Genomic DNA, 25,986 nt, shown 5'->3' with positions numbered 1-25,986 from the left:
GAGAAATTTTTCAGTTGCCTTTTCCCTACACATTTTTTTTATGTGAATAGGGAATCTGGTGCGGTTAGCTTAAAATTTACTTATTAACTGGTTTTGTACCTGGAGTTTCTTTCTCTGTATATTTGTACACACACACACACACACACATATATAATATTGCAGAATATATAGCTGGAATGTAAATTCTTTATATTTTTATTTTCTGTAATGCCTACTATGTGCCTCTGGGATACATAAGAACCAACTGAAAAGCTGTAAGAGTAAATCCAGTTTTAATCACTGGCATCTGTTGTTATATAAAAGATATTCTGAACAGGTCAATATAATTATGTCAGAAATTGTTTGAGTCTTTTTTCACTCCTTCCCCTAAACAATCCCATTACTTTAATGGCAGTGGTAAAGCAGTGTGATTATCTAAAATGTAACCACTAGGAAATAAAACCTACTACAGCCAGCAGCTAGTGGAATCTAGTTATCAAGCTTATAGCTGAAAATGATCATTGCTGTGATCCATGGTGCCAGGGCCTCAATTACAGAGTTCCTATGCATGTGGGAGGGCACAAGTGTGTACAGACACACCTTCCATTGCAAGCTACTGATATTACACAGCATTTGTACCACAGGATCAAACAGGCTTAATTCACTAAAGAGAAAGTGCTGCTGATACAGAGTTCAAGAAAGTGGGAATTCCAAATGAGAGTTTATAGGGTTGGAAAAGAGAGTTTTAATAGCATCAATTTGTTCTCTGTTTTTTAAGTCACTTCTTCACAGAAGTGTCATGCCAGATCAACCAACTTCTAGATCTGCAGCGCAGCATTTTAATGAGCTAATTTGTAAGCTGGTTTTAATGAGTCCATTTAAATTCCTGTGCTGAAGATTAACCTCTGCAGGTACGGTTCTCTCACTCCTTTTGCTTCATAATACAAGGCTTTTAACAGTGCGGTTGGTTTCTTGCTCTTCAGGGATTTACTTAAAAAGTGATATATCAAACTCTACAGTTAGGTCTCTACAGGGGATGCACTTGCCTCAGCACCTCTGTATTTCCCCCAGTCTTTCTGAGATGGTCAGTGCAACATCATGGCCTGCTACAGGCAGCAATAAAACTCAGGTGTTATCCTTGAGCTCAACATTTCATGCACAGAGGCAGCAGGACCTGTGGACCACGCTTCAGATTTGAGGAAAAAGATTGGTTAGACCAGGACAGTTTTCCTTTGTCTATTCATTTGACTCAATAAACAGCATCAGTTTTGCAGAATTTCTTCATGAGGTTTTTTCAGTGCAAGTCAGAACCATGCTTAATTTAAAGCTGAGCATACAACACACAGCAGGAAGATACCATCTATGATTAGAGACAGTTCTTGTGTACAGGACTTTCATAATCAAAGACTAAAAATAACTGTTGTGTGAGGATAGCCAGGAGGATCACTTATCACAAACCAGAACCTTTCAAAGTGGCACTACTGTAGTCCTCCTAGAAAGACAATCTGCTTTAGATTTAGAAACCTCAGCACTGGAGGATCCACTACAGCTGCTGTTCAGCTGCTAAATTACTCATGTTATCTGTTTCCTCTATCTGATCTGCAATTAGCTAGCTTCAGCTGCTGCATGCCAGCTTTCTGGCTTAAAGAGCTATCTACAATCAGATGTTTAAGTAGCTGTCTCATTCAATGCTCTAGAAAACAAAGTTGCTGTGCAAGGATCAAGTCTGCTCTTGCAAAATCAAGTTTATTTAATCTGGGAGGGATGGGGAAGGAGAGTAGTGTGAAGCAATGTCCATGATACTAACTACTAGAATGTAAGGCTTCCATTTCTTAAATTGCTGATTTGACTCTAAAATCAGCTGATGTCCTCCAGTTGCATGGACACAAATACATGCAAAGAGCCAAAGATGTGACCTTGAAGCAGTATGGAAAACAGCCTAACACCACACCTTCTATTTTAGAACTCTCAGTTCACTGAAGAAAATAATATGTTCCCTAGGCTTCAGCTAGAGAGCAGAATTAAGCTTTCCCAAGGCACAGAATGAGAGCTGACAGCAGAAGTTCTTGTTGCCATTCCTGGTACACAACACAGTGAGTCACCTGCCAGAGAGCAGAAACGGACATACAAAGGTAAATTCTTACGCTCTCTGGCATACTGAGCTCTTGAATATATTCACTACCATGTGAAACTCTCACTCTTCTGGCTAGCTGCTTTTGGCCCACTACAAAGGAAAGAATCTGTTGGTGTGAGAGAGGGAGGATGCTAGCAAATACCAGGTACAATCTTTATCTTATTAAAAATATCCTATCTATGGGAAGCTGAAAGCTCTGGCCCCATTCTCTCACCCACTGCATCACCAGCCTAAACAATCACTTCTCAGCTATCTGCCATGCTTCAAGACAGGGTCCTGATCCCCAGGGAAGCAGGACTGGGTGCCGAACAAAAGGAAGAGAAGCAAGAATAACAGCTCCCAGACAAGCTGTACCACCATGCTGGCTGCACCCATCCACACAGAAGGTCTTTCCCTGCAGACAGCACAGTTGCAGTTTTCCATGCATCACCTATGGATTATGACTAGTGTTTGAGGGTTATGATAGTTAGGAATCAATAAGCAGTTCTCATAAACAGTAAGCTCTGGCGAGCCTCTAGCATGACAGCAGTGCTATGATGCTAGAAGAAAGGAAGTAAAGCAGCAGCCCGAAAAAGAAGGAAGCAAGAATTCAGGTCACCCAGGCTCTACCTGCCACTTAACTTCCTTCTCTGCAACAGTCTCCCTGGCATCTGCAAGCTGCTGCAAGAGAAGTGACAGGAATCTCAGCAGAAAGCTCTGTCACACCTTGTGCCTGTGCAACGATTCAAATTTACCCTTTTCACCAGGCAGCACCTATGCATGCTTCAATCACTGACAGCATTAAGCTGTGCATGGTGCTTGGGTTTGGGCTCTGAAACTCATCTCCCATCTCAGCTCATGACAGCTCAGAAAGCATGGCCCAGAGAATGCAGTGCCAGCTTCTCCTCAGCCCTCACTCTACAAGGAAGAAATAGTAGGAGCTTAGGGTCAGAAGCATGGAGGATACGTTTGTTGTGTGTTTAAGTTCTGTTGCTGAAGATGTTTTGCTCTGCTTTGCACATGTGTCTGTTCTGGGTGGTTTTCCTTGTGTTAAAAATTTTGGGGGGGGGGGGGGCGGGGAAGACATATTGCAAGTCTACTTTACAAATCCTCAGCAAATTAACACTGATCTTTTCCAGACAATTCTTCAAATGAATGTTCTGCAAATGCGTCCTCACAGCATGCAAAGATTTAGATATGCTGGAACTGGCTCTGCAAAGGATGCTCTCCAACAAGAGGAATTTGAGCACTGATACCAGTTCAATTTGCCGCTTTTTGATTTTAATATAAAAAGAAATACTTTCTGCAAGGAAAGATTCAGCTTTCATCACCCCAGCCCTAGTACAGAATTTGCAGGCTAAACCAATTCACAGATAAGCACTCTTCATAAACATTACATATTTCTTGGCTGACACAGGTTGTGGAGAATGAAAGAACAGGCTGTGCTGACATCTGGTGGCTTTCTCTGCAGACAGTTTATGGCAATAGGTTTTGGCTTTTCACTGCTTTGGAGATTTTTTTGCATTCCTGGTGTAATTTCTCTCATTTCCTTCCAAGATACAAAGCATTCTGATAAAAACATTTTTGTTTCTACTGACCATTGGTCAGTGCTGTCCTATGCAAATCCTCCTGTAAAGCAAGAAAGGATCCTTTGTTGTGTGCTATTAGTGACTGTAGAAAATAAGTCTCCTTTATTTCAAAGCATATTTCTTCTTGAATACAAACAAACAAACAAAACAAACAAACAAAACAAACAAAAAGCATTCTCTGTCACAGGAAATGCTGCTATTGCATATCAGATGAGGTGCAAACCTAATCATTAAAACACTGCAAATCAGCAGAGGTGTCAGCAAGAAGCACAGGGAAGTGTGCTGGGAAAACATGCAAAGATGTGTCTGTTTCTCTAACTCAACAGGAAAAGAAAAGTCAATGCCCTGATAATATGAAAAGCAGCAAAGGTGTCTACTGGGCATCATTGCCTGACTCACTCATCATTTGCAAATCTGTGCCAAGTAGTACTATGAAAAGGGAGTCCTGGAAGGAGGATCAGATGCCAACCAGGAAGACTGAGCTCAGTCTAGACTGTTCTCTAAGCAAAAGTGTGCACTTGCCTTAAGCATTTGTAATGCCTCCAGCCAGCTGCTGTGGCTCTGAAGCCAGAATCCTGTCAGTCATATGACACCAAGAATGAGTATCACATGTTCTGGTTTTTCCTTCTTAATTTCTGGACACTCAGGATTTCTGTGGCTATTAGCTTCCAAGGGCAGGACCTGGCATGGCTGCGGTAGTTCTTGGATTGTTACCTGCAAACTTATTTTAAGTCAGTGATCTGTCAGGGGATGTGCTGAATTTTTTCACAGAATTAACCAGGTTGGATCATCAAGTCCAACCTATCACCCAACACCAGCTAATCAACTAAACCATAGTACTAAGTTCCTCATTCAGTCTTATTTTAAACACCTCCAGGGATGGTGACTCCACCACCTCCCTGGGCAGCACACTCCAATGGCCAATGTGTCTTTCTGTGAAGAATTTCTTCCTTACATCCAGCCTAAACCTCCCCTGGTGCAGCTTGAGACTGTGTCCTCTCATTCTGTCACTGGTTGCCTGGGAGAAGAGACCAAACCCCTCCTGGCTACAACCTCCCTTCAGGTAGTTGTAAATGGCAATAAGGTCTCCCCTGAGCCTCCTCTTCTCCAGGATAAACAACCCCAATCCCTCAGCTGAATATCCCCAAGGAGTGAAAGAGAAAACCACAACTTACATCTGATCTCTGGATCACCCTTAAGACAGCATGTTTACACCAAACAAAGCAGTTCCATGACTTTAACACTGGTATGTATTAGATCTTTGAGACTCCTTTATGCCTTTAGTAACTGTCAACATTTAACTCAGCTATTCATGTCAGCAGTCTTCTTAGCTCTTGCTTCTTTGAGAGGAAACATCACTACCTCCAGACAGAAAAATACACAACCTGTTACATGCAGAGGGTGTAACATGACAAAACCAGAAAAAACAAGACACCTACTCCAGCAGTTTGTGATTTCAATTCCAAAAAAATCATTAAAATGCACCAATTTCATAGCTTTAGTGCTGTAAAATCCAGCACCACTTCAGCATTTCTTTGTCAAGTGTTGCACATTCAAGATTTTGCATGTTTACTCAGTTGCACTGTTACCACTTCTTCATGTTCAGAACAATTCCTTTCCTAATTTCTTCTTTTCTCTTTTAGTAGCTATTCTTCCACACCCCCTAACTAAAACTTCAGTCTCTCTGAAGTTGTTTTCTCCAAGAAACACACAAGAAACACACACACACTTGGCTTCCAGTTTGCCTCTCCCTGTTGCTGTGTTATAACCCAGAAAAAGTTGCATCCATCAGCATGCACTCTGGATGATGCTCTTATTTCCTTTGTAAGTCAGTAAATAAATAAATAAATAATGGTACATCACACTGAAAGATGAATCCTTACTAACCCCATGATGTCTAAGAACACTAGCAAAACTGATTTATCCCACCACACATTATGGAGAAGCCAACTTGAATTAACAGTAATTGTGAACCAATGCAGCAGTTCGTGTCCATTTTGTTTGGTACAAAACATGGTACCAACTCTGTAGGTGGTTTTCTTCATTAGAAAGATAATTTCATAACAACATGGGCAAAGACATCTCAGTCTTTAGTAATTTATCAGTCAGTGTTCACAGATTTCATTTAGTACTCAACCATCTTGGAATCAAAGCTACTTTGACACAAGGCTATACTATATCCCACCAGAAAATGCTGGAACAGCATCTATCTTAAATTGTCAATTATTATCTATGGTTTTGTGGGGCTTATTTGAAAGAAGCACTATTAAAGGTCCAGTTAAAATTAAAAAAAAAAAACAAAACCACTTCAGGAACAACCCAGTTTATCAAGTAGAGCTATTGAGAGCATTACAAAAGGCTCTACTGTGCTGAGGCAGAAAGAAGGCAATGAAGTGCCCCTGCCAGAGAGAACTGAGCTCATAAAGTAGCAGTTTAACTCTTCCTTTGGAAAGAGAATCTAAACCAGAGTGCCAGAAACAGCACTCTTGAATATTTGCATTAAAACATTTACCATTTTCTCACTGATGCTGTAAAATTGCTCTTCCACAGTGCCACACTTAACGTGTTACTGAACATTTGTAACAGTACTAGCCCAGAAAGGGTAATTGTTGAAACTTGGTGACTCTTTCAAACACAAATGCCTTAGATAAAAAGTGATCACAAAACCCATTCAAATCTGTCTGAAAGGGATAGAGACAAAATTCAAATCCCCAGAATAGGAGGGAAAAAATGATAGTTTTTTGTTCAGTCTGAGAGCCTGAGTGCACTGACAGACATCAGCCAGATGCCCTGGTAGGACAGTCTGAGACACTGATCTTTCCAGTATGCCATCTACTTCCTACAGAATTACTTTCATTATGGTAAATATGGCTGAACACAGCTGGTATACTCTGGAGTGCAATGCATTAGCTTAAATTGTCTGAGAAGATGAGTACAAACTCTTCCTAGCCAGATTAATCTGCAAACAAGAAGGTAGCTGAGACGTGGGCCCATGCTTGGGGAGAAAGCACCAGCAACAGAACGGCAGCTTGGACAGTAAGAGGAAGCAAGTGGTAAATTCTCCTCACATATTCATCAGAGCATGTACAAGAGCATCCAAATTCCCAAAGAATACAAGTGACTCCAGCAACAGAGGACTTCTCCTTACAAGAAAAAAGATATACCCTTTTAATTGCAGATGACAAAATGGTAGACTACTTTCACAAGAGATCAAAACTCTGCTTGAAGCAAAGCTGTGGTAACATCAGCTAGCAAAATCAGTCTAAATAAGAGAATTGTCAGGAAGAATGAAGAAACTGAGGTGGGAACAATACATGGAGATTTCTTTGGCCCTACATCTAAAGCACTACACTTTATTTAGATATTTTGAAAATCACACATTTGTTTTCATTAACACATGACAACAGATGAAATGCATAAATAAATAAATAAAAATCAAAACTCTAGAAAATGGCAAGCTTACTTCTCTGGAAAGTCTCTTGTGGCAATGGTTGTTGTCAGCTTTCACCCATAGCTGAGGGTAGATGAGTGGGTGTAAAGCAATTGCCCATGAGGTCTCATTTGATTTAGCAAAGCCCATGCCCAAACAGAGTGCTAAGGCACGCAGCCAGCCTCACTTTTGTCACAGTGAAGAGAGGCTTAAAGGCACAGTGTCCCATCCTGGTACCACCTAAAAAGCATTTTCATAAGCAGTATCTATCTAAAGGCACTTTATTGAATGCATGTTCATTTCTTCTTATTCTTGACTTGTTAATGCAGCAGGGAAGCCTGCAATTAACAAGAACTAACATACAGCCATAGAGTATTTGGCTCTTTGAAAGCATGAAAGAATCAATTCCAGACTTGGCTCACAGACAGGGCCTCTCCTTGCAAAAATCCAATCATTCTACTTTTATTCTTAAAACTGAAACCATAAGCTTTCACTCCATTTGGAAAAGAGCCCAGTTCCTACTTACACACACTGATGTCCTGGCAGAACTCAAATTGCTACCTCTTACATTATGGTTTCTCCATGAAGTAAAGCTAGAAAGAGGCAAGCTAGTCCTTGAACACAAAAGCCTCCCAACAGTCATTTGTCCCTTTCAGAATGCTAAAGAGGGCTAGAAGAGACTATAAAGGAAAGCATTCACCAGTGAAGAGCATGAAACACTGGACAGTCTGCACCATTTAAACAAAAGCAATCAAACATAAAATGAGAGAAGTAAAGCTATGGCTTGAAACAAAGAGATTCTCTTCTTCAGCTCCTCTAAACACCCAGTGACTTGGTCATAAAACTTTTCTATTTTCCTTAGAAGCTAGCACTGTGATGGAATCTTACTGTGCATTGTATAATCTCCATACACAGCTAATGTCTGCTATAGGATCCAAAAACATGTGTCACAGGTCAGAGATTGCACTGCCTGCACTGAAAGAGGCAAGCAAAGTAAAAAGAAATGCAAGAAAGACAAGTCATTTATGTCCTTCACTTTTCCTTCTCTCAGTCTTTTCATATTGACAGAAATTAATTTCTATAGGAAGGGAATTGCACTGTTTGCAAAGCAATCCTCTAGGATTTATTGATCTTTAAGCAAAATCTCATTAAGCAGAATAAGGAAAATTTACAACAGGTATGGGAAAACAAAACAATCTCTTGGGATCTTCACCAGGCTGAAACAGGATTAGCTTTGTAGTTTCTGTAATCTTCCTCACAGAAGAATGCTAATTCAGTCTCATTTGCTAGGAAAAAAAAAAAAAAAAAAACAACAAAACTTAGCATACTAGTAAATGAACCAGCCAACAGCTATTTCAAATCACAGAAGACAATTGGCAACTTCTTGGTCAAAGATAATTGTAAGTCACAACACACTTCTCCTCCCATCCTCATATCTTTGCAATGAAGAATATGGTATCAAAGATGCTATTCAACCTTGTTAAAAACAAACAAATGGGGGGAAAAAAAAGAAAGAAAAGAAAACCAAACAAACAAAAAAACAAAAGAACCTGAATACATAGAAGTAAATATGTACACCACACCCCTCAACATTTAAGGCAGCTTTCAGAGTTGTTTCTACAAGCATTCAGCAAATTAAGTGATTGCATTTCTAATGCTAGAAAATGCTAGAAAAATGCTAGAAAAACAATGCAGCTTGGTTTTCTCTCATTTTTCTGCATTTTTCTGTTAGGAAAGGGGGAAAGAAACTATTTTTTTCCATTAAATTAGCCTGTAGGTGTAATAATTTAATACTTAGTGGATCAGTAGAATATTTTACAGATCACTTTACATTCTCCCTCATGACCCATCAAAATATGTGTCTGAAGAAGTTAATTTTTTGCCCTGCTGATGATTAATTCATGAGGCTTCAACAATATGCAAAGTGAAAGACACAAATTGGCTTCTCCAGCAATACCTTCAAATACCTCTAATTATTCACAGGGGATATGGCAGAGCTAAAGGACCCACAAAGGTTCAGAGCAGTCACAATTCTTTCAACCCAGTAGGTCAAGGACTTCCTCTTCTAAAACAGTAAGTCAGCAACATTACTAATTCAGAAGAGAGACAAATCTGATGGAAAGCCTTCACAATTATTAAACATCGAATTCTTTAAGGTGCTGAGCCAATAAGTTCCACACTCGTTTTTTAAATTAAACCTGAAGTTAATGAAGTCTGCCTGTCTTGTAAAAAAGAAGGGGGAGGTGGGGGGGGGGAAAGAGTGGAAAGGGTTTTAGAATCCCAAGTAGAAAACAGACAAGACTTTGCAATGAATACTGAACACTTTATTAACATATACCCTGCTCTTAGGAAAAAAAAACATAACCAAACAAACACAAAAAAAACCCAAGCAAGCATTGACTTTGCTGACTAGATAATAGCTGTAATAATAATCACTACCACAGAGGCTTTCCTGAGGATACTTATCTAATGTCCTCATAATTCATAACTCTCTAACCCAACCCTATGAAGTGCCAAGGGCAATCAACAGCAGCTTAGGAAAAAAATGTTCTATGTGTCTCAGAATTTCCCATCTTTTCTAGCAGCAATTCTCTGCTTTACTTGAGGAAATCTTGTCCAGACTAGATATTGGGAAAATGTAATATGCCAATAGGAGATTTCAACTCTTCTTACTGATTTAAATGAAAACATATGAAATAAGGATTAGTGGTGTATGTTATCATAATTCCCTTCCTCGGTTTCCTTTTTTCCATCTCTTGTTGAAGAAGGAGAGCTTCTTCAAGATTTGACTAGAAAGATCTCACTCCTAACTCAGCTAATTTTCACATCAAGATACACTGGAACATACCAAAATTCAGAATGGTATAATGGCATACTGCATTTCACAAAGCAAGAGTTTTTATTTTCTGTCCAAAATGCCCACTACATACTAATGAGTAACTGCTGTTAGTTGCTCTGGAAAAAAAAATTAAATTAAAAGCAGTCTTAAATTGTCTTCCCTGAATAAGCCACCCTTCTTAGCACAGAGACACAGAACAGGCTGGTCTACTCCAATTTTCTTTCGCTGTAGCATTTACCCAGCGATTTTGACACCTAGTTTCTGAGATTGTATCCAACTGTTTCAGTGCTGTAGCTAACAAACCTAGTTTCAAAGTCCTGTAGCACATAACAAAATATCAATGCCTGTTTTAAGGCAGCTCTGGAGAAGACTGCTTCTAATTCCACACTTGACACTGTCATCAGTCCCTTTCCTGAACTGTATTGCTTCTTTTGTCTTAAGTATGTAAAAATCGTGCTCAAATCTATCTTCTGCTAACTAAATTACAAATCTGTAAGACTTGAGTGCCAGTCAGATTCCCAAGGAATATTTTTTTTCCCCACATAAAAAGGCCTGGTTTAGTACAAACAGCCAGAGAATAACTATAATTCATATTACAGGAACACCCTAAGACCTTTATACTGAGGCCAGTTGCAGTGCATTCCAGAGAAATACATTAAAGAGTCATCCCATGGCACTTAAAACCAGGAAGTTAAGTGGCAGGAAACAAAAGAGCCAAGAAACCTATGAGAAAGAAATCCCATTCACTAGCTGGGAAGCAGTTGGAGGGTGTGGGGAACAGCAGGGAGCTTTCTCTTCGACATCCCTGCACTTAGAGCACAGGCAGTTACTCGTTCCAGTGAGGCAAATCAGATTCAAATGAGTGAATGTCCATATCAAGGTGGAATGCAACTACATCCCCTAAGTACCCTGCTGCCACAGAGTCATTCAGCCACATTTATGAGAAGCCCAAAGGACATCCAGGGACCATCAATTTTATCATGACAGACATTTCTTTACATTACTGAATGACATGCCCTATATGTAATCCCCTGTCAAAAATGTGAGAAATCAGGTCAGCTTTCAACTCTTTGCTATGTTCAGCACATTCTCCAAATGAAACTGCTTGAGCTTTCCTGAGCAATCTGGCTATGGGGCACTGTATGCTGCACATTAAACAAATATAATCTTATTTCATTATTCTGTGCTGGTTCCACTACTTACATTTCTAACCAAAACATCAGTTTAAATGTTACTGATAAGACTAAGCAGACATGGTACTAATAACCTATCTGTCAATCATTTAAAATTACTCTCAGCAGAATTACAAGCATACCCTCTAAAAATCACAATTTGCATTCTGAGCATTTGGAGTGCAGATACCTGCTGCCCTCAGTCCAATGATTTGAATGTACATTATCCCCCCTTCTTCCCTGAATAATTATCAAGTAGTGTAAAGAGCATCAGGAATAGCATTTACTTTTCAGCATGCTATCCAAACATAATCAGCCAGTTACCAGTTTAATGACAACCACAGTGAACAGCACCTTCAGTCAATACAAATGTACTCCTACCTACTCCAGCTGCTTTCAGGGTACTGTCTTCTTTCAAAATCAGTTTGTCATCATCCTCCAAACCCACTACGAGTTCGCCAGTCTACAAATCAGAGAACAGGAATACAAAGTAAATAGAATTTACTGACTGTCTCTGCCCCCACCTTGTTTGACAGTGCAGAGATCTGCCCCCATTAAAGCACCGAAAAGGGGAAGAATACAGCTAATTATCATACCTTAGATTTGTGTGCTTGGTGAATAATCTTCATTGTATCTGAAAGAAAATACAATGTTTTCCTAAAATAAGGCTTAATAGGCAGTTAACACTAAAAACTGTACTTGGGGAAAAGGAGACAAAGGGGTAAGGTTCAAAATCTTTTATTAGTAACAATTCTGTGCATTCAACCTAAAAGAGAAGAAAATATCTTAATTCCCCAGTCCTGCAGTCACAGCCTTAAAGCAGTCAATCCGTCATGAAGATACCACATTCTGTTGGACTTCTGTCTGCTGGCTGAACCTCAGTAACTAATGACCATCCCAATTGCCAGTCAAAACGTATCAATTTAAATGCCAGTTAGGATGTTTTAACTAGCAGGTTTCACACAGGCAGTTGGGGCAGGACAAAACCTTTATGCACTGCCAACTACTACAGTTAAGTTGACAGGCAGCAAATGATTAAGACAGACTAACTTGACCACTTCAGATCATTCCTTGAAATTTCCCTTCTCAGGAAGAAAGCAATTTCAAACATGTACAGCCTCTCCTCTTTTTAATGTTATTCCCTCTTCAATAACATTTACCTCTGATATGTTTGTGCAGTGTTGAACTTTAAGAAATTAGGCTATACAACAGGAAAAAAAACAGTATCCCTTTCCTCTGGCAATATGGGCAGGGCTTTGTTAACTGAAGGGAAAAGCAGGCAAAAATCATGTGGTCGCTAAAGCAACTAGATGAGTGCAAAGATCCAGAGAGAATGGAAGTCAGAAGACACCCATGCAGGACTTAAATAAATAAATAAATAAATAAGCATAAAAATTGAACTTTGAAGCCTCTTTGGAAAAAAAAAATCACAACAACACATCAATCCTTTCCCAGCAAAGAACCAAAAAACAGTTCTGCTTGCTTGGTCATTTTCTATTCTATTTGTGCACCAACTGAACCTTGTATGTCGAAACAGCTTGGTAAGAGAATTATGCAAGAAAGTTAAATACAGGATAAATCATCTGTCAAACTACTGAGAGTACCTATCCAGCTATTCAGAATTACAGAAATCACATTCTCATTCTGAAGTTTGCTTACATACCACTATAACCTCTTTAACATTTTAAACGTTATATAAGGTAAAAAAAATACTCTGCTAGTGCAGAGGTCACTGAGAAGGCAGCAATAATAATAATTGCAATATTACAAGCAAGACATATATTGCAATACATTGCAACTACCAGGCGCCATCTTGCATACAATCCATTCTTTGCCACTACTGTGGCACATTCTCTTTCCTCTCATCTTGCCCAGTCATACTCTGAACTATTGTCTCAATTTCACTTGTTCACAACTTCACCACTGGCACCCGGCAGTTTACTCTGTCTTCATCTGAGCTATTAAATGGCTTCTCTGTTAAAAATGAAATTGCAGCCTCTTCTCATCCTAACTAAAGCTTTATGTTCTCTCAATAGACTTTGCTATTTCATCCCCATTTATTCCCACTCAATCATATTCTGAAATTTTTATCTTTCCTTTTCTGGTAATAGATCTTCTGTGACAACAGATAAGGAATCACTTTCTAAGTCTGATTCTGTGAAGTATCTACAATATTGCTCTACATTAATGAAGAAAAAAAAAACTGAGAAGCAGTTTATGAGACAAGTTGACACTTAGGCTGCCATCATCACTGGCAATGACAGAAGACTCACTGAGGAGAGTTCTCAAGCAAGAATGATTTGTCCAAAGAAATTAAGAGAAAATGAAAGTCATAAGCTTTGAGATACAAGGTAGAGCACCAAACCAAGAAGAAAAACGTAATATCATACATGATGCTGAGAGAACAAAGTGGTGCTGAATTCTCGAGAGAAAGAAGCTGAAATAGGCAAAGTGAGAGACAGCCAGGCTGAAGTGAGATTTATTTTGGCACTGCCAAATAAAGCAGAAAGAAAAGTTTCTTACTTCATGGCGAAGTCTCACTGCCCTTTCATCACCAAAATACTCTCATACAAAAAAGAGAGTAGAGTACACAAGAAATGCCAAAACCATGAACCTGGATGATTCACAGCCTGAGGGGAAGGTGAGGAACTTGGCTTTGATTTTTTTGCTGTGAAAATTTCCACGCAGTTAGTACCATCCCACTACAAGTAGGCCTCCACTAACTGGTGTAACAGGTTTTAAAGTTCTGCAGTGTTTTTCATCCACATTATGCTCTGTCCTGCACAGCACCATCACATGCTTAGCTGCAACATATGCCTTGGGAAAAAATTAATAGATGCTCTAAGTAATGAAATTAGCAGCAGGGATAGGACCCTCTCATCTAGCCAAAGCCACAGATATTAGGGGCTGAAAGGACACCTCCAAATTCAAACTTATAGTTACCTAGATTTCAAGACCTTAAGTAATATATTAAAAACAATAATAACATTCAAGTCTTTGCCAGTGACAGAGCACAGATCATAATTGTTAATTCTTTTCCTGCTTTCATTTTGCAGTATCTGTTTCACCATCAGCAATAACACAAAATGAAATGCATGGCTGGCTTTTTTTTTTTTTCTCTGTCAAACAGACTATCATCATTCACATGTATTAAGTAGTTCCCTCATTCAATTATTTGAGTCACTGTAGAGGAAGGAGTCTGTCAACTCCAGGAACACAGGAGACAGGAGATCAGATCCCTTGCAGAAAAACTCCACGGGAACTTTCTGAATTGCCAAGTTTGGGAAAAGGTATGTTACTGACATCTGATTTAACAAACTCCAAGAAAGGAAGTAACTCAGTCTATTTTTAAAGTGTATTCTGTCCCAAACAGATGAGTTGCACATGTTCATGACAATCTTCAGGAAAAGGAAATATATACCTGGCTTTACATTAGAGGATAAAGTCAGCCTAAATTTCACACCAGCCTATTTCATGCCATCAGCTTGTATTTAAGAGCTTTCATAACTACTTTGAGCAGAGTTCTCCTGCTTCTCTTATATCATGTAAATTATTTAAGTATGTCTTAAGCATTTTCCATTTACTGCCTTCAGCTCTCACTTCACCATCCTTTCTGACTCTGTAATTAGTAAATAGATACTGAAATACATAAGCCCATAGAGAGTTACAATTTCAAAGTGTTTAAGATCGCAAGCTGCTCACTAGAGTAAAAACAGACTTAAAAGGCACTTATAAAAGTAATAAAAAATTAATACCAAAACCCATCAGTACCAATTAGCAAATAACGTGTAACAGTCAGCCTAATTCAAAGATTAACACAGAACTTCAAAACAATGGTCAAGTTCAGTAGACATGATCCCAGTGGCATAACACCTGCTACAAGACCAGGATAGAGTTGCAAGGATAGGCAGGCACTGCCACCAGCATGAGCATTCTACAGCAGCTGTATTCTGGATTTTATAGAAACTGGTATAAAATATTATGCCTGCATTTTAGATGAATTAAAACAACAAAGAAAAAAAATTAAAAACCCACATACCATACTTGTAATTTTTGAAAGGAGGAGGAAGTCCTGTTCTTGAAGGCACATCTTTTAAAACAAAAACACCGAGTTAGAATAAGGTTGTCTTGTTTATTTATTTATTTATTTCCCTTATTTTATTTTCTGTTGGGTCCATGCATGCACCCTGGACACCCTTTACATCAAAATTAATTTACAGCACAGGAGACTTGTTTAAACATAAACAAGAACCTTTGGCTCAGATTCTATAGTTGATTGACTTCACTTGGGCATGAAGTCCCACTGAACAAAACAACCTATGGGGACATTGAGTCAATGCAAGCAGGATGTGATCACCAGAGCCTGAGCCTCCAGAAATCTGCCAGGAGCACCGTGTTAATGGTTTGCACAGCACCTCCATCTACCTTATGCAAACAGCAGACAACTCCCATTGGTAACTATTCAGTAAACATAGCCATGGGAACCAGCCACAAAAAGGAGGCCAAACTGTACAAAATTAACTCTTCAGTCACATGCAGGACAAAGCCCAAACTCTCCCATTAAACAGATTATGGTGAAAGATGGAACACAGTTTTTTAGACCAGGAACAGCAGTACCCATCTGTGGAACAAGTTTCCAAAAAGCTTTATTCAAGACACTAGGTTTGTCTCAAATAACATCAACTTGCAGCACTACACACATCAAAAGCAAGTTTCTTGGTATTGTTTTCTTATTTTGTTCTTCGTAATAGCAGCTGTGCCATATGTTCCGAAAGTGATTGTAGTTTTCTAAAAGGCATCCTAAGATTTTGCCATGCCCATCTCTGTATGGAAGCTGCTAAAAACACAACACAGCCATAAGGCCCAGGGCAATGTTCCAGGAGTTGCTCAAATGTTATCAGTTGTAACAGTTTGAGACTTGTTTAAGTTGACTTCATGTAAAAAAACTAAAAATCACACGGTGTTATTCTGCACCCTTTGAAAGTCTCCATTTAGGTGTGAGGAAATACACCTGCAAGATTAGGGTAACACCCAAACTACTGACTCCCTGCGTGGGCTGGTCCACATAATTAACATTTAGACACACTGTCACTTTCAACCAGGCTTCTAAAACATAAAGCCCGTAGAAGAAAAAATCTGCACCACAAAGCTCAAGATGGAGAGAGAAACTCTGAAGCAATCATGCACAGTGAGACCTCACAGTGTCAAAAACAATTTTTCAAGGTCCTCTTTTCTCACAAATAGCAAACAGACTCCAGTTCCAACATTCCACATATTGATGTAGCTCCTAAGAATCAAAGGCTCTCTTAAATTCTATTAATTTATTCCCACTAATTTGTGAATAGCTGCCTCACAGTACCACTCAAGGAGCCTGAGGCACTGAGCCAAATGGAGCAAAGCCCTCATCTCTTTTTGACTAGACATGGGGATTTGGGCAGGGAGAGCAGTCTACCCAAATTTAGGCATGGCACACTTGCCATGGAGAGAGAACTCTTATTAACTCCAGACCTCTCATCCATGAGAGGAGAGCAACACAGGGGACGCAAACACAAATCTGGCATCTCTACCAAAGCCAGAGAATTCTCTCTCATTTATTCCCCTCCACTTTCTTGTGCAGAGACAGCAACACATTGGACTGAAACGAATGAATAAGACAACCACTCCTTACCCTTCTGCACAAAAGTAATGAACTGCTTTACTGTCTGGTCCAAGTTGACTCCATGATACACCACAGGTCTGAAATTCCGGTGTTCAAAAGAGCGAACAAGGCGAACTGTGATGGTTGAGTTTTCTGCTGACATGAGAATTAATTCTGAATAACCTGGAAAACATTAAAGAGAGGAACTATTGCCTTTCCTCTGTCTACCAGCACAGCTAGAAAACAAGGTGCAGGCAGGCCTCATGCAAAGATTAAAACATGGTGAGAAATTCAATAGCATTATGTCTTTCAGGACTTCACTTTTCATATTTCTACAGAAGCAGGATCTTAAAACAAAAAAGGATTACCTAGGATGTTATTGATACTGTGCATCAAATAGTCCAATATTTGTACCTGAAAGAAAGCAAATGTCACTCCAGTCTTCAAAAAAGGCAAGAATGAGGCCCCAGGCAACTACAGACCAGTCACTCTCACCTCCATCCCTGGAAAGATGATGGAGCAGCTCATCCTGGAGGTAATCTCTAACCACATGGAAGACAAGAAGGTTATCACGAGTAGCCAACATGGATTTATCAAGGGGAGATCTTGTCTGACTAATCTGATAGCCTTCTATGAAATTATGACCAAATGGGTAGATGAGGGAAGAGCAGTGGATGTCGTGTATCTTGACTTCAGCAAAGCTTTTGATACTGTCTCACATCCTCATAGAAAAGCTCAGGAGATATGGCATAGATGGCTGGTCAGTGAGGTGGATTGCAAACTGGCTCCACAATACAGTTCAGAGGGTTGTCATCAGTGGCACAGAGTCAACTTGGAGGCCTGGGGCCAGTGGTGTCCCCCAGGGATCGGTACTGGGTCCAGTTTTGCTCAGTGTCTTTATCAATGACCTGGATGAGGGCATTGAGAGTACCCTCAGCAAGTTCCTGATGATACAAAACTGGGGGGGTTGGCTGACACCTGTCAGGCTGTGCAGCCATCCAACGTGACCTGGACAGGCTGGAGAGCTGGGTGCAGGCAAACCTCATGAAGTTCAATAAGGACAAGTGCAGGGTCCTACATCTGGGGAGAAATAACAACAGGCACCAGTACAGGTTAGGGGCTGCCCTGCTGGAAAGCAGCTCCACAGGGAAAGACCTTGGAGTGCTGGTGGACAGCAAGTTCTGCATGGAACAACAATGTACTCTTGGGGCCAAGAGAGCCAATGGGATCCTGGGATGGATCAAGAAAGGTGTGTCCAGCAGGTCAAGGGAAGTTCTTCTACCTCTCTACTCTGCCCTGCTGAGACCACACCTGGAATAGTGTGTCCAGTTTTGGGCTCCCCAGTTCAAGAGAGACAGAGACCTGCTGGAGAGAATCCAACAGAGAGCCATGAGGATGATTAGGGCACTTGAGCATCTCGCCTGTGAAGAGAGACTGAGAGCCCTGGGGCTATTTAGTCTGGAGAAGAGAAGACTGAGAGGGGATCTCATCAATGTGTATAAATATCTGAGGGGTGGGTGTCAAGTGGAAGGGGCCAGGCTCTTTTTGATGGTACACAGTGATAAGACAAGGAACAATGGATTCAAACTTGACCATAGAAGATTTCACCTCAGTATGAGGAGAAACTTCTTTACAGTGAGGGTGACTGAGCACTGGAACAGGCTGCCCAGGGGGGTTGTGGAGTTCCCTTCTCTGGAGATATTCAAAACCCACCTGGATGCAGTCCTCTGCAGACTACCCTAAGTGATCCTGCTTTGGCAGGGGCATTGGACCCAATGATTTCTTGAGGTCCCTTCCAGCCTCTGATATACTGTGTGATACTGTGATATCTGTGCTGTGTGCTACAGCACCAGACATTCTATTAAAGGCACAAAAATGTTATGAATAAATGCACGTATATAATTTGGGTTTTAAGTGCCTGAAGACTGGGTGAGCAACCTTGTGCTCTAAAAGAATGTACTAACATGAACAAAATAAAAACCTTTTTAATATACCTGTGTTGTAGAAAGCAACATACCCTGGAAATTACCTAAGCTCTTACACAATGCTCATTTTCACTTCCCAACAGAAAGTGGAAAAACCTCCTCCATATACACATGCCAATAATTCTCCTAGTACAGTGCTACCTAATTAAGGGGGTTAATTTGTAATAGTAGGTCTCTAGAATGGCTCTACAGTGTTTATGCTACTTTAACAGTTAGTCAAACCTACAATGGAATTGCCTTATCAACCCAAGCCCCTCTTCAAACAAGTCCGTGTGTTGTTCCATTGGGTTTTTCTCTCCACAGGAAAACCAGTTATTGCCTACATCCTCAGTCTTCCCTATTTTTGGTGCCGGATATTCCTCTACAACCTTGGTTTCTGGTCACACACTAAACTGCAATGGCTGCTGCAGCAACAAGGGAAAACTGCAGCAACATCAGCGAGGGCCACAGCACGACCTTTGTACCTCCTATCCCTTTGGATGTCTGTGGAGATCATTTAAGTGCCCCAACATTATATAGGTAAACCCCAGAGCCTCTGCTGTATTTCTGCTATCTGTATCCTGGGCAAAGTTAGCCAGCAATATTTTCTTCTGCTTTCTGCAGAATGGGGGCACAGACCTCCCACGTCACAACACAATTTGCTTTTACACCCCCTTGGTTAATAATTCACGGAGCTCTAATTTCATTTTAATTGTAAATAAATGGTCATACACAAATAAAAGATGTCAATCAAGAAATGCATACTCTCCACCTGAGAATGAGTCAATTTATATTAAACAGCAAAGATTATGATTTTCTTGATGCTATTCCATTCCACATAAGCTTCAGATCTGACGAGAGTGGTTGTTCAATTCATTTTCTTCTGAGCAGCACAAAAAAACGCAATAGGGATACAGATTTGGGAGTACGGACAATTACAAAACACCGATTTTTCATCTTTTCTGTGCAAACCCAACAGACTGCTCCCATCTGGGGCCAGGACTAGGAACTACCCCAGCGCCTCCTCACAGGGAGAATATGGCAGATTCTCCTCACATAAGTCAATACATTTTATGAGGAGGAATCTCCAGGGTCCTGCCCGGCCGCTGCGGGGAACGCCTCATCATCCCAGAACATCTACTCCAGACCGATCACCCTCCCTTCCGCCCACCTTCACACACACTCACTCACTCACTCACTCACTCACACACACACACACACACACACACACACACACACACACACACACACACACACACACACACACACACACGCGCGCACACACACGCTGTCTCACACCCCGCCCCCCCCTCTCCCGAAAAGTGGCCTTTAACAACCTTCCTACCGACTCCCCGCCGGCACTTCCGGGTCCGTGCGATTGTGGTGCCTCACAAAGCCCCACCAATCACGTCCTTTCTGTGCCACCCAGCGCACCGCGGGATTGGCTGGCGGTACACCCTGTTCCCGCCCCCTCAGCCTCCCAGCCGCGGCAGCAATGCCCAGGCTCACCCCTCGTGCCAGCGATCGTCGCGGGTACCCCGAAACCCGCCCATCGAGCACCGCCCCTGCATTGTCCCTCTGCCTGGATTCTCCCCGCCCCCGGAAGGTGCCGATTGGTGGCCATGTAGCCCTTGGCGCTGTGATTGGCCAGCAGGCTGTCTGGCGAGGGGTGAAGCGGGCGAGTGGCGGAGGTGTCACGGCAGTCGCCAGAGGGTTGGGATTGTACCGGGTTCGTCGCAATGTCTGAGGTACGGGCTGCTATGGGAGAGGGCTGTAAGGAACCTGGGTGGGCGGTGGCACCCTGCAGGTTCTCACCCTTGCCCCGCCTTGGGGCCTTCCTCCGCTTTAGGCTGCGTTCCAGAAGGCCGCTGAGGAAGTGAAGCAGCTCAAGTCCCAGCCGACAGACCAGGAGATGCTCGACATCTACAGCCACTACAAACAGGCCACGGTGGGCGACGTAAACACGGGTGGGTACCGTCTCTGCCCCCTTTGAGTGAGGAGGTGGTGGCAGCGACAGTCAGGCAGTGCTGCCCCGTGTTCCTCTTGGGTCCTGTGCCGCTGCCAGCGTCCTCCACGGCCAGGGGCGATGCGGTTGCGGCCTCAGTCTGAGCTGGAGGCACCGTGGGAGGCAAAACCTCTCCCCTAGTGCGTGCCTCGCTTTGTGCAATCCTGCATCTTAGCAAAAATGTCTCAATACCCACTTGGCACGTATTTATATTCAGGCAGGCATAAACTGACCTGATAAGAGTTTGTGCAACTTGCGGTTTTTTGATTAACCCAGCTGCAGTCATCTAAATCATATAGCAATGATCTGAGAATCTGTTGCATTAGCTTTGTGCAAATATTTGGCTTGGGATTTTTTGAGACCTCTATCAGTAAGCAGCTGCCTAGTTCAAGGGATACTGCTTTAATACAAACATTTCTTAGTTAAAGAGGCTTAAACAGCAAGGCAGGTTATACAAGTGTGGAATTGCAATACTGGAGAGGGGGGAAATTTGTTCAAACTGGATTGACTAAAAATAGTATTGGAAAGCCTAACCAGAACGGGAGAAAACTTTTGTAGGAGCTGCAATTAAATATTATCATTACTTGGAAGGACTGCAGCAGAAGTATCTATGCAAAATCTTATCTTCTACTTCTTTTAATGCACTTCTGTCACTGGCACCTCAGCCTAGGAGTAACATATAGATTAAAGTCTGTCTCCATTGACCTTGTGTAGCATTACTTAAGTAACTAGAATTAGAAAGGAAGAAGGTCATTTGTTTGGAATACTGGCCTCCTGATTCAGTTGCTGGTGAAATTTATTTGGTGTTGAATTAAAATATGGTGGTGAAGTGTACAGGATGTGGTAAGTATGAGTGCTTTCAGTTTCTTTTTCCCAAGATGAACAGCATGGAGGGAGAAAAGAACTGAATTTGGTTTTACTATACAACCTTTTTGGTGTGGCTGGGCCCTAGCGTTATTAGTGTTTGCAAAAGTGAAGTGGTGCTCTAGAGCTGTTAATTCACCAACATTTCTGTAAGTTGCTGCATTCTTGTGAAACAGTAGCTAATATGAGTTGGCTAGGAAAGCACTTGGTGTAGAAGCAAGCAAAATGGGGTTTTGTTGAAGAGCAGTGGAGCTGCCAACTAGGTCTGAGGGTCACAGTGCCATGTGAGCAGTGCAAGGGTATTTTTGAGACTAGTGTACAGTTTCCTATCCAGTTCCATTTGTCAGTCCTAAGAATTGTGTTTAAGGAGACAGAGAGGAAGTGAAAACACAGAGAGGACTTTGTGAAGTGTAACCGTATACACTGGTTGTTCTGGCAGCTGTCACTTTTGCCAAAAAGCAGTGAAATTAATACACAAACATAATCTACATTACACCATATCTGCAGTTTAGTTTCAGTCACTCAGTTTCATTTTTTCTACCTGCAATGAAGTGAGTTAAAATTCAGAGCTTATACCCCTAAATGAAAGAACAAGTGAAGAAATTTGTTCAAAACATACCATTTAACTTGATGACAAGTTGTAAGCTGTACGATACTAGCTTTTGTTTTCCCCTGTCTCTGTGTAATGGATCTTAGGGCGTTTCTGCTTTACTTTAGAGCTGATGTTCTTTAATCTGATAGCTGTGGTGGAACAGCAGTCTCCTCAAAGTGTAGCAAAACCAAATCACACTGTTTGTTTTCCTGCTCAAATGCTGCTTTCCTAAGGGAAATTAACAGACAGTATCTCTATTGCTGCCAATAGGGTTCCCACATACTCCCTTGAGGTGATCTGCTGACTGCAGGTTAGTAAGTAACAGCTGCAAAGATGAAACTTGTATTTATCGTACTTAAGAGCCAAACAGCCTTCTGGAAAGGAGTAGTAACACGTGTTACCTACATCCCATCACAAACCAATTCTGCAGCTTATCCTGTCTGTTTCAGACCGCCCTGGTATGTTGGACTTTAAAGGCAAAGCAAAGTGGGATGCCTGGAATGCATTGAAAGGTGAGTGTCTGCTTTAAAAAAAGAAAAAACCTAAAATAAATGAAACCACAGGCAAACTAGGCAGAAAAGTGTATGTGGTTCAGCAAGAAATAAAATAGTATTACCTTACAAGATGGAAGTTCTAGAAGTCCAGAGTGCTGTGATAATAAAATCTTACTTTTGATTAACTGTGCGGGACAGAAGTAATTCTGGAAAACGTAGCTTGTGTGAAAGGGAATTAAAGATGAAAAGTGTCCAGCTGGGCCAAGCAGAAACCTAAATCTGTTTGCCAGGTCCCATTCTAGTGCCTCAGAGACTAAGCTCTCCCTCCAGTTGTTTCTTCTAAAGCTTTCGTAACTGGAAAATGCAACTGGGTTTTCTGCTCTAAATGCGTAAACAAGTGGCCTAATCTAAGAAAACTCGGGGGGGAGGAGGTGGAAAGGGGTGTTTGATGCCTTAAGGAGCCAGCACTACATCTAAATGCAGTTTAAGTTGATTGAATAGCTTTCCTATAATAATTGGGAATGGTGCTAATAGAACCAACATGTTTTCTTGCTGTCTATACAAATATAACTGTGCTTTGAAATGCTCTTTTGTCACAACTGCTGAACATGTTTGTTTGAAACTTTGATACTAGATTCACTTCCAAGTGGCCACCTTCAGCCTCTTTGCTCTACATGCTCTAACAAGGAGTTGTGACATGCATATAAAATGTGTATTAATCTGTACAAGGTATCTGACTGCTTCCTGTGTTCTGTCCTTCAGGAATGTCCAAAGAAGATGCAATGAAAGCTTATGTAGCAAAAGTGGAAGAACTAAAGGGCAAATATGGTGTCTGAGGACTGAATATAACAGCCACTTGCACGCCTGAAACATGCCTTATTTCTAATACTGTGGAAAACTGGTTTCTGAGAATCATTTTAAATACATAGTATATTGTAGTTGATTCTCCTCATGCCTGTAGTCCAGGAGAAGCTGTGTACTCGCCTAATGTACTGACCCCTTATAAATTCCTTCTGGGAACAAAATCTGGAACTCATTAAAGTGCATTTGGTACTTGAGGTGTGGTGGTCGTCCCTTAGAGCTCGTCTCGCCACTGCCATGTCGCAGCTGTCAGACCGGCAGCCGTCGGTCGTTGTACCACTAGAGGGGGCTCGGTACTCTGTTTTGATGTGCGTCCAGACTCGTACTGCTTTGCCTCCTTAGGTAGATGAGTGGCAACCCGAAAAGCTGGATCACCACAAAGGTTATGGTAAAGAGGCCAGGTATAACGCTGTGTATACTGAGAACAAGGTGCTTGATATTCGTTGGCTTGGACTTTCAGAGACTTAGTCAGCAATTGCCAAATCATCTTTCATAAAACACTTCTTGAAGATGCTATTCCTCAGTAATATTAGGCTTCTAGAGAGAAGTCAAATACTCAACCAATGAACACAAACCCATCCCTGTGGAAGAAAAGGTTCCACGGACAGTGGAGTTGTTGATGCCCTTGGTGCTGTACTGCTGTAAATACCAAGTGCTGGTGATGTCATGTACTGAGGCTGTAGTGAGCAGTGAATCAGACATAGTCCAGCTTAACACTGGCAAGGCTGTCCAGACAAGAAGACTTGTGATCATCAGCAGAAGTTTTATTACAAATCCCGCAGCTGTGACCATCTGTAGCAGGCTATTACCTGCTTTGGTCTGCTTAACATAGTCTTTTGGAGGTGCTGATGCTGGAAAGGGAGACTTTGCTTTTAAAATGTGCCACGAAATGATTCCAGCGTAGAGCCTAGAAGAACAAAGTCCAACCTTGTACAGGTATAAGATATTCTCATTCTTGTTGTATTGATTAGCATATGAGCAGGTGAGGACTTCAAATGATACTCATATAAGCAATTGATTTATAGAAATATATAGGGATGAAATCTAGCTTTGCCTATTTGTCTAGCTAAATACATAGTTCTGTACTAAGTTACACAGCATGTAGTATCTAACTTGTATTTCCTTATGCTAGTGGTAAGTGTTCCAGATAATTTTACTTCACATGCTTCCAAAAATTATGACTTTACTCCTTTGCTGCTTCTAAAGGGAAATGCTCTTGGAGCTACCTGTTTGCACTTTAAAATGTGTTGAGAATAATGGAGAGTTTTTTTCCCTCTTTCCCATTGTGGCAGTTTAGGCTGGGTGCCCCCTGCCACTGCTACATGGAAAAAGGTTTATTCTTTTTTGTTCTGGGTGAGTAATATAGGATTTTTTTTTCCTCTTGTATCCTCTGTTAGTTATTTGAGATTGTGTTAATTACATTCAGTTTGCAAAAGAGGGTAAGAACCAGGTGTTCAGCACAAGAGATGGTTTTAGCCCTTTGTCAGCCCTCAATTCCACAGCCAGCTCCATCTTCACAAGTGTATTTTGTGAGGCTGGTTATCCTTGGAGGATTCTGCCAACCTGTAGCGGAATGTAGCTCATCCTGGCAAATGTTCATTTGCTGGATGCACTGTGAGCATGCTGTGCTGCACTAACATGCTTTCTGTCAAGGCAGGTGTTGTCAGGATTTTTGACTGCTAAAGCAGTGGAATTGGATTCTGTCTAAAGAGTGGGCTGTTAGCAGCCAATTCTATGTCATAGTGCTCATTTGGCTGTATTTTCCCCATGAGACTTAACTGTTAGAGTGCAGTTCTTTCTCATACCTGTCTGGCATTAGGAAAACATAGCTGTGTACACAGGGCTTATCCCAGAGAGGGCTGGATCTTGGCCAGGCTTTTACATGTTGCCTCATGCTTACAAATGATGCCGTTTGCCGCTTGGTACAAGTGGCTGAGAGAACTCTACCTTGGATGCCTTTATTTAGGTATTTTATTTTTACTGTGGTAGCACCTTCTTGCTTGCAGCTTCACCTTCCCTAGGAAAGTAACATCTGTGGTCTCACTATTTCATTTGCCCTTTGGCAGTGAATCTGGCCTTGGGAGAGATGAACAAAATTCAAGCTATGGAAGTAAGAGCTACACAGTAAGAGATTGCATGAAAGGCACTAAGCCAGAAAAAAAGGTACAGATTTTTGTGCAGTGCTGGTAATGAGAAGCAGCAACACAGAAGTTGACTGTACAGCTATTAACTATAGGTACTGACACTACAGGAAGAGTGTTGAAGAGGACTGAGTTGGTTTGGTTGTTTGGTAGCAGGATGTACCTCTGTAAATGCATGGAGTGTTGGGCTGCCTGAAAACATTGCTGACTTACTGTCCATGTAGTGCTTGCTGGTATGGAGTATGGGACTCCTGGGTTGCATAAATAATGCTTTGGCAATAGTGATGCTAGGGCAGTGGTGGTTT

The 25,986-nt window shown here is 41.3% G+C and overlaps 2 protein-coding genes across 2 annotated transcripts; one reads left to right on the top strand and one right to left on the bottom strand.

The window, feature by feature from the left end:
• Positions 1-8,320: 8,320 nt before the first annotated feature.
• Positions 8,321-20,250, bottom strand: C5H2orf76 (chromosome 5 C2orf76 homolog). The gene is made up of 6 exons (XM_054380991.1): positions 20,234-20,250; positions 16,791-16,943; positions 15,162-15,212; positions 11,719-11,756; positions 11,504-11,585; positions 8,321-8,397 (listed from the first exon to the last, which is right to left on the bottom strand). Exons 2-6 carry the CDS (start codon positions 16,921-16,923, stop codon positions 8,321-8,323), a joined length of 381 nt encoding a protein of 126 aa, XP_054236966.1. The 5' UTR covers positions 16,924-16,943; positions 20,234-20,250.
• A 166-nt stretch (positions 20,251-20,416) lies between these two features.
• Positions 20,417-23,715, top strand: DBI (diazepam binding inhibitor, acyl-CoA binding protein). Its single transcript, XM_054380990.1, has 4 exons — positions 20,417-20,472; positions 20,574-20,691; positions 22,635-22,697; positions 23,442-23,715. Exons 1-4 carry the CDS (start codon positions 20,464-20,466, stop codon positions 23,513-23,515), a joined length of 264 nt encoding a protein of 87 aa, XP_054236965.1. The 5' UTR covers positions 20,417-20,463; the 3' UTR covers positions 23,516-23,715.
• The last annotated feature ends 2,271 nt before the right edge of the window (positions 23,716-25,986 follow it).

Source organism: Indicator indicator, chromosome 5, assembly GCF_027791375.1.
Source record: "Indicator indicator isolate 239-I01 chromosome 5, UM_Iind_1.1, whole genome shotgun sequence".
In the NCBI taxonomy this organism is placed as follows: Eukaryota; Metazoa; Chordata; class Aves; order Piciformes; family Indicatoridae; genus Indicator; species Indicator indicator.
Note: the sequence above shows the minus strand (reverse complement) of the source record. Positions and strands in the feature narration are given on the sequence as shown.

Excerpts from the sequence above, each read along its gene's own strand:
- C5H2orf76 (XM_054380991.1), bottom strand. The coding sequence starts at position 16,923 with ATGTCAGCAGAAAACTCAACCATCACAGTTCGCCTTGTTCGCTCTTTT. Across the intron at positions 11,757-15,161 it reads TTTCAAAAATTACAAGTATG|ATACAATGAAGATTATTCAC; the intron begins GTATGTGGGTTT and ends ATTTTCTTTCAG. Across the intron at positions 8,398-11,503 it reads CCTGAAAGCAGCTGGAGTAG|CAAATGAGACTGAATTAGCA; the intron begins GTAGGAGTACAT and ends TTTTTTTCCTAG.
- DBI (XM_054380990.1), top strand. Across the intron at positions 20,692-22,634 it reads GGTGGGCGACGTAAACACGG|ACCGCCCTGGTATGTTGGAC; the intron begins GTGGGTACCGTC and ends TGTCTGTTTCAG. Across the intron at positions 22,698-23,441 it reads TGCCTGGAATGCATTGAAAG|GAATGTCCAAAGAAGATGCA; the intron begins GTGAGTGTCTGC and ends TCTGTCCTTCAG.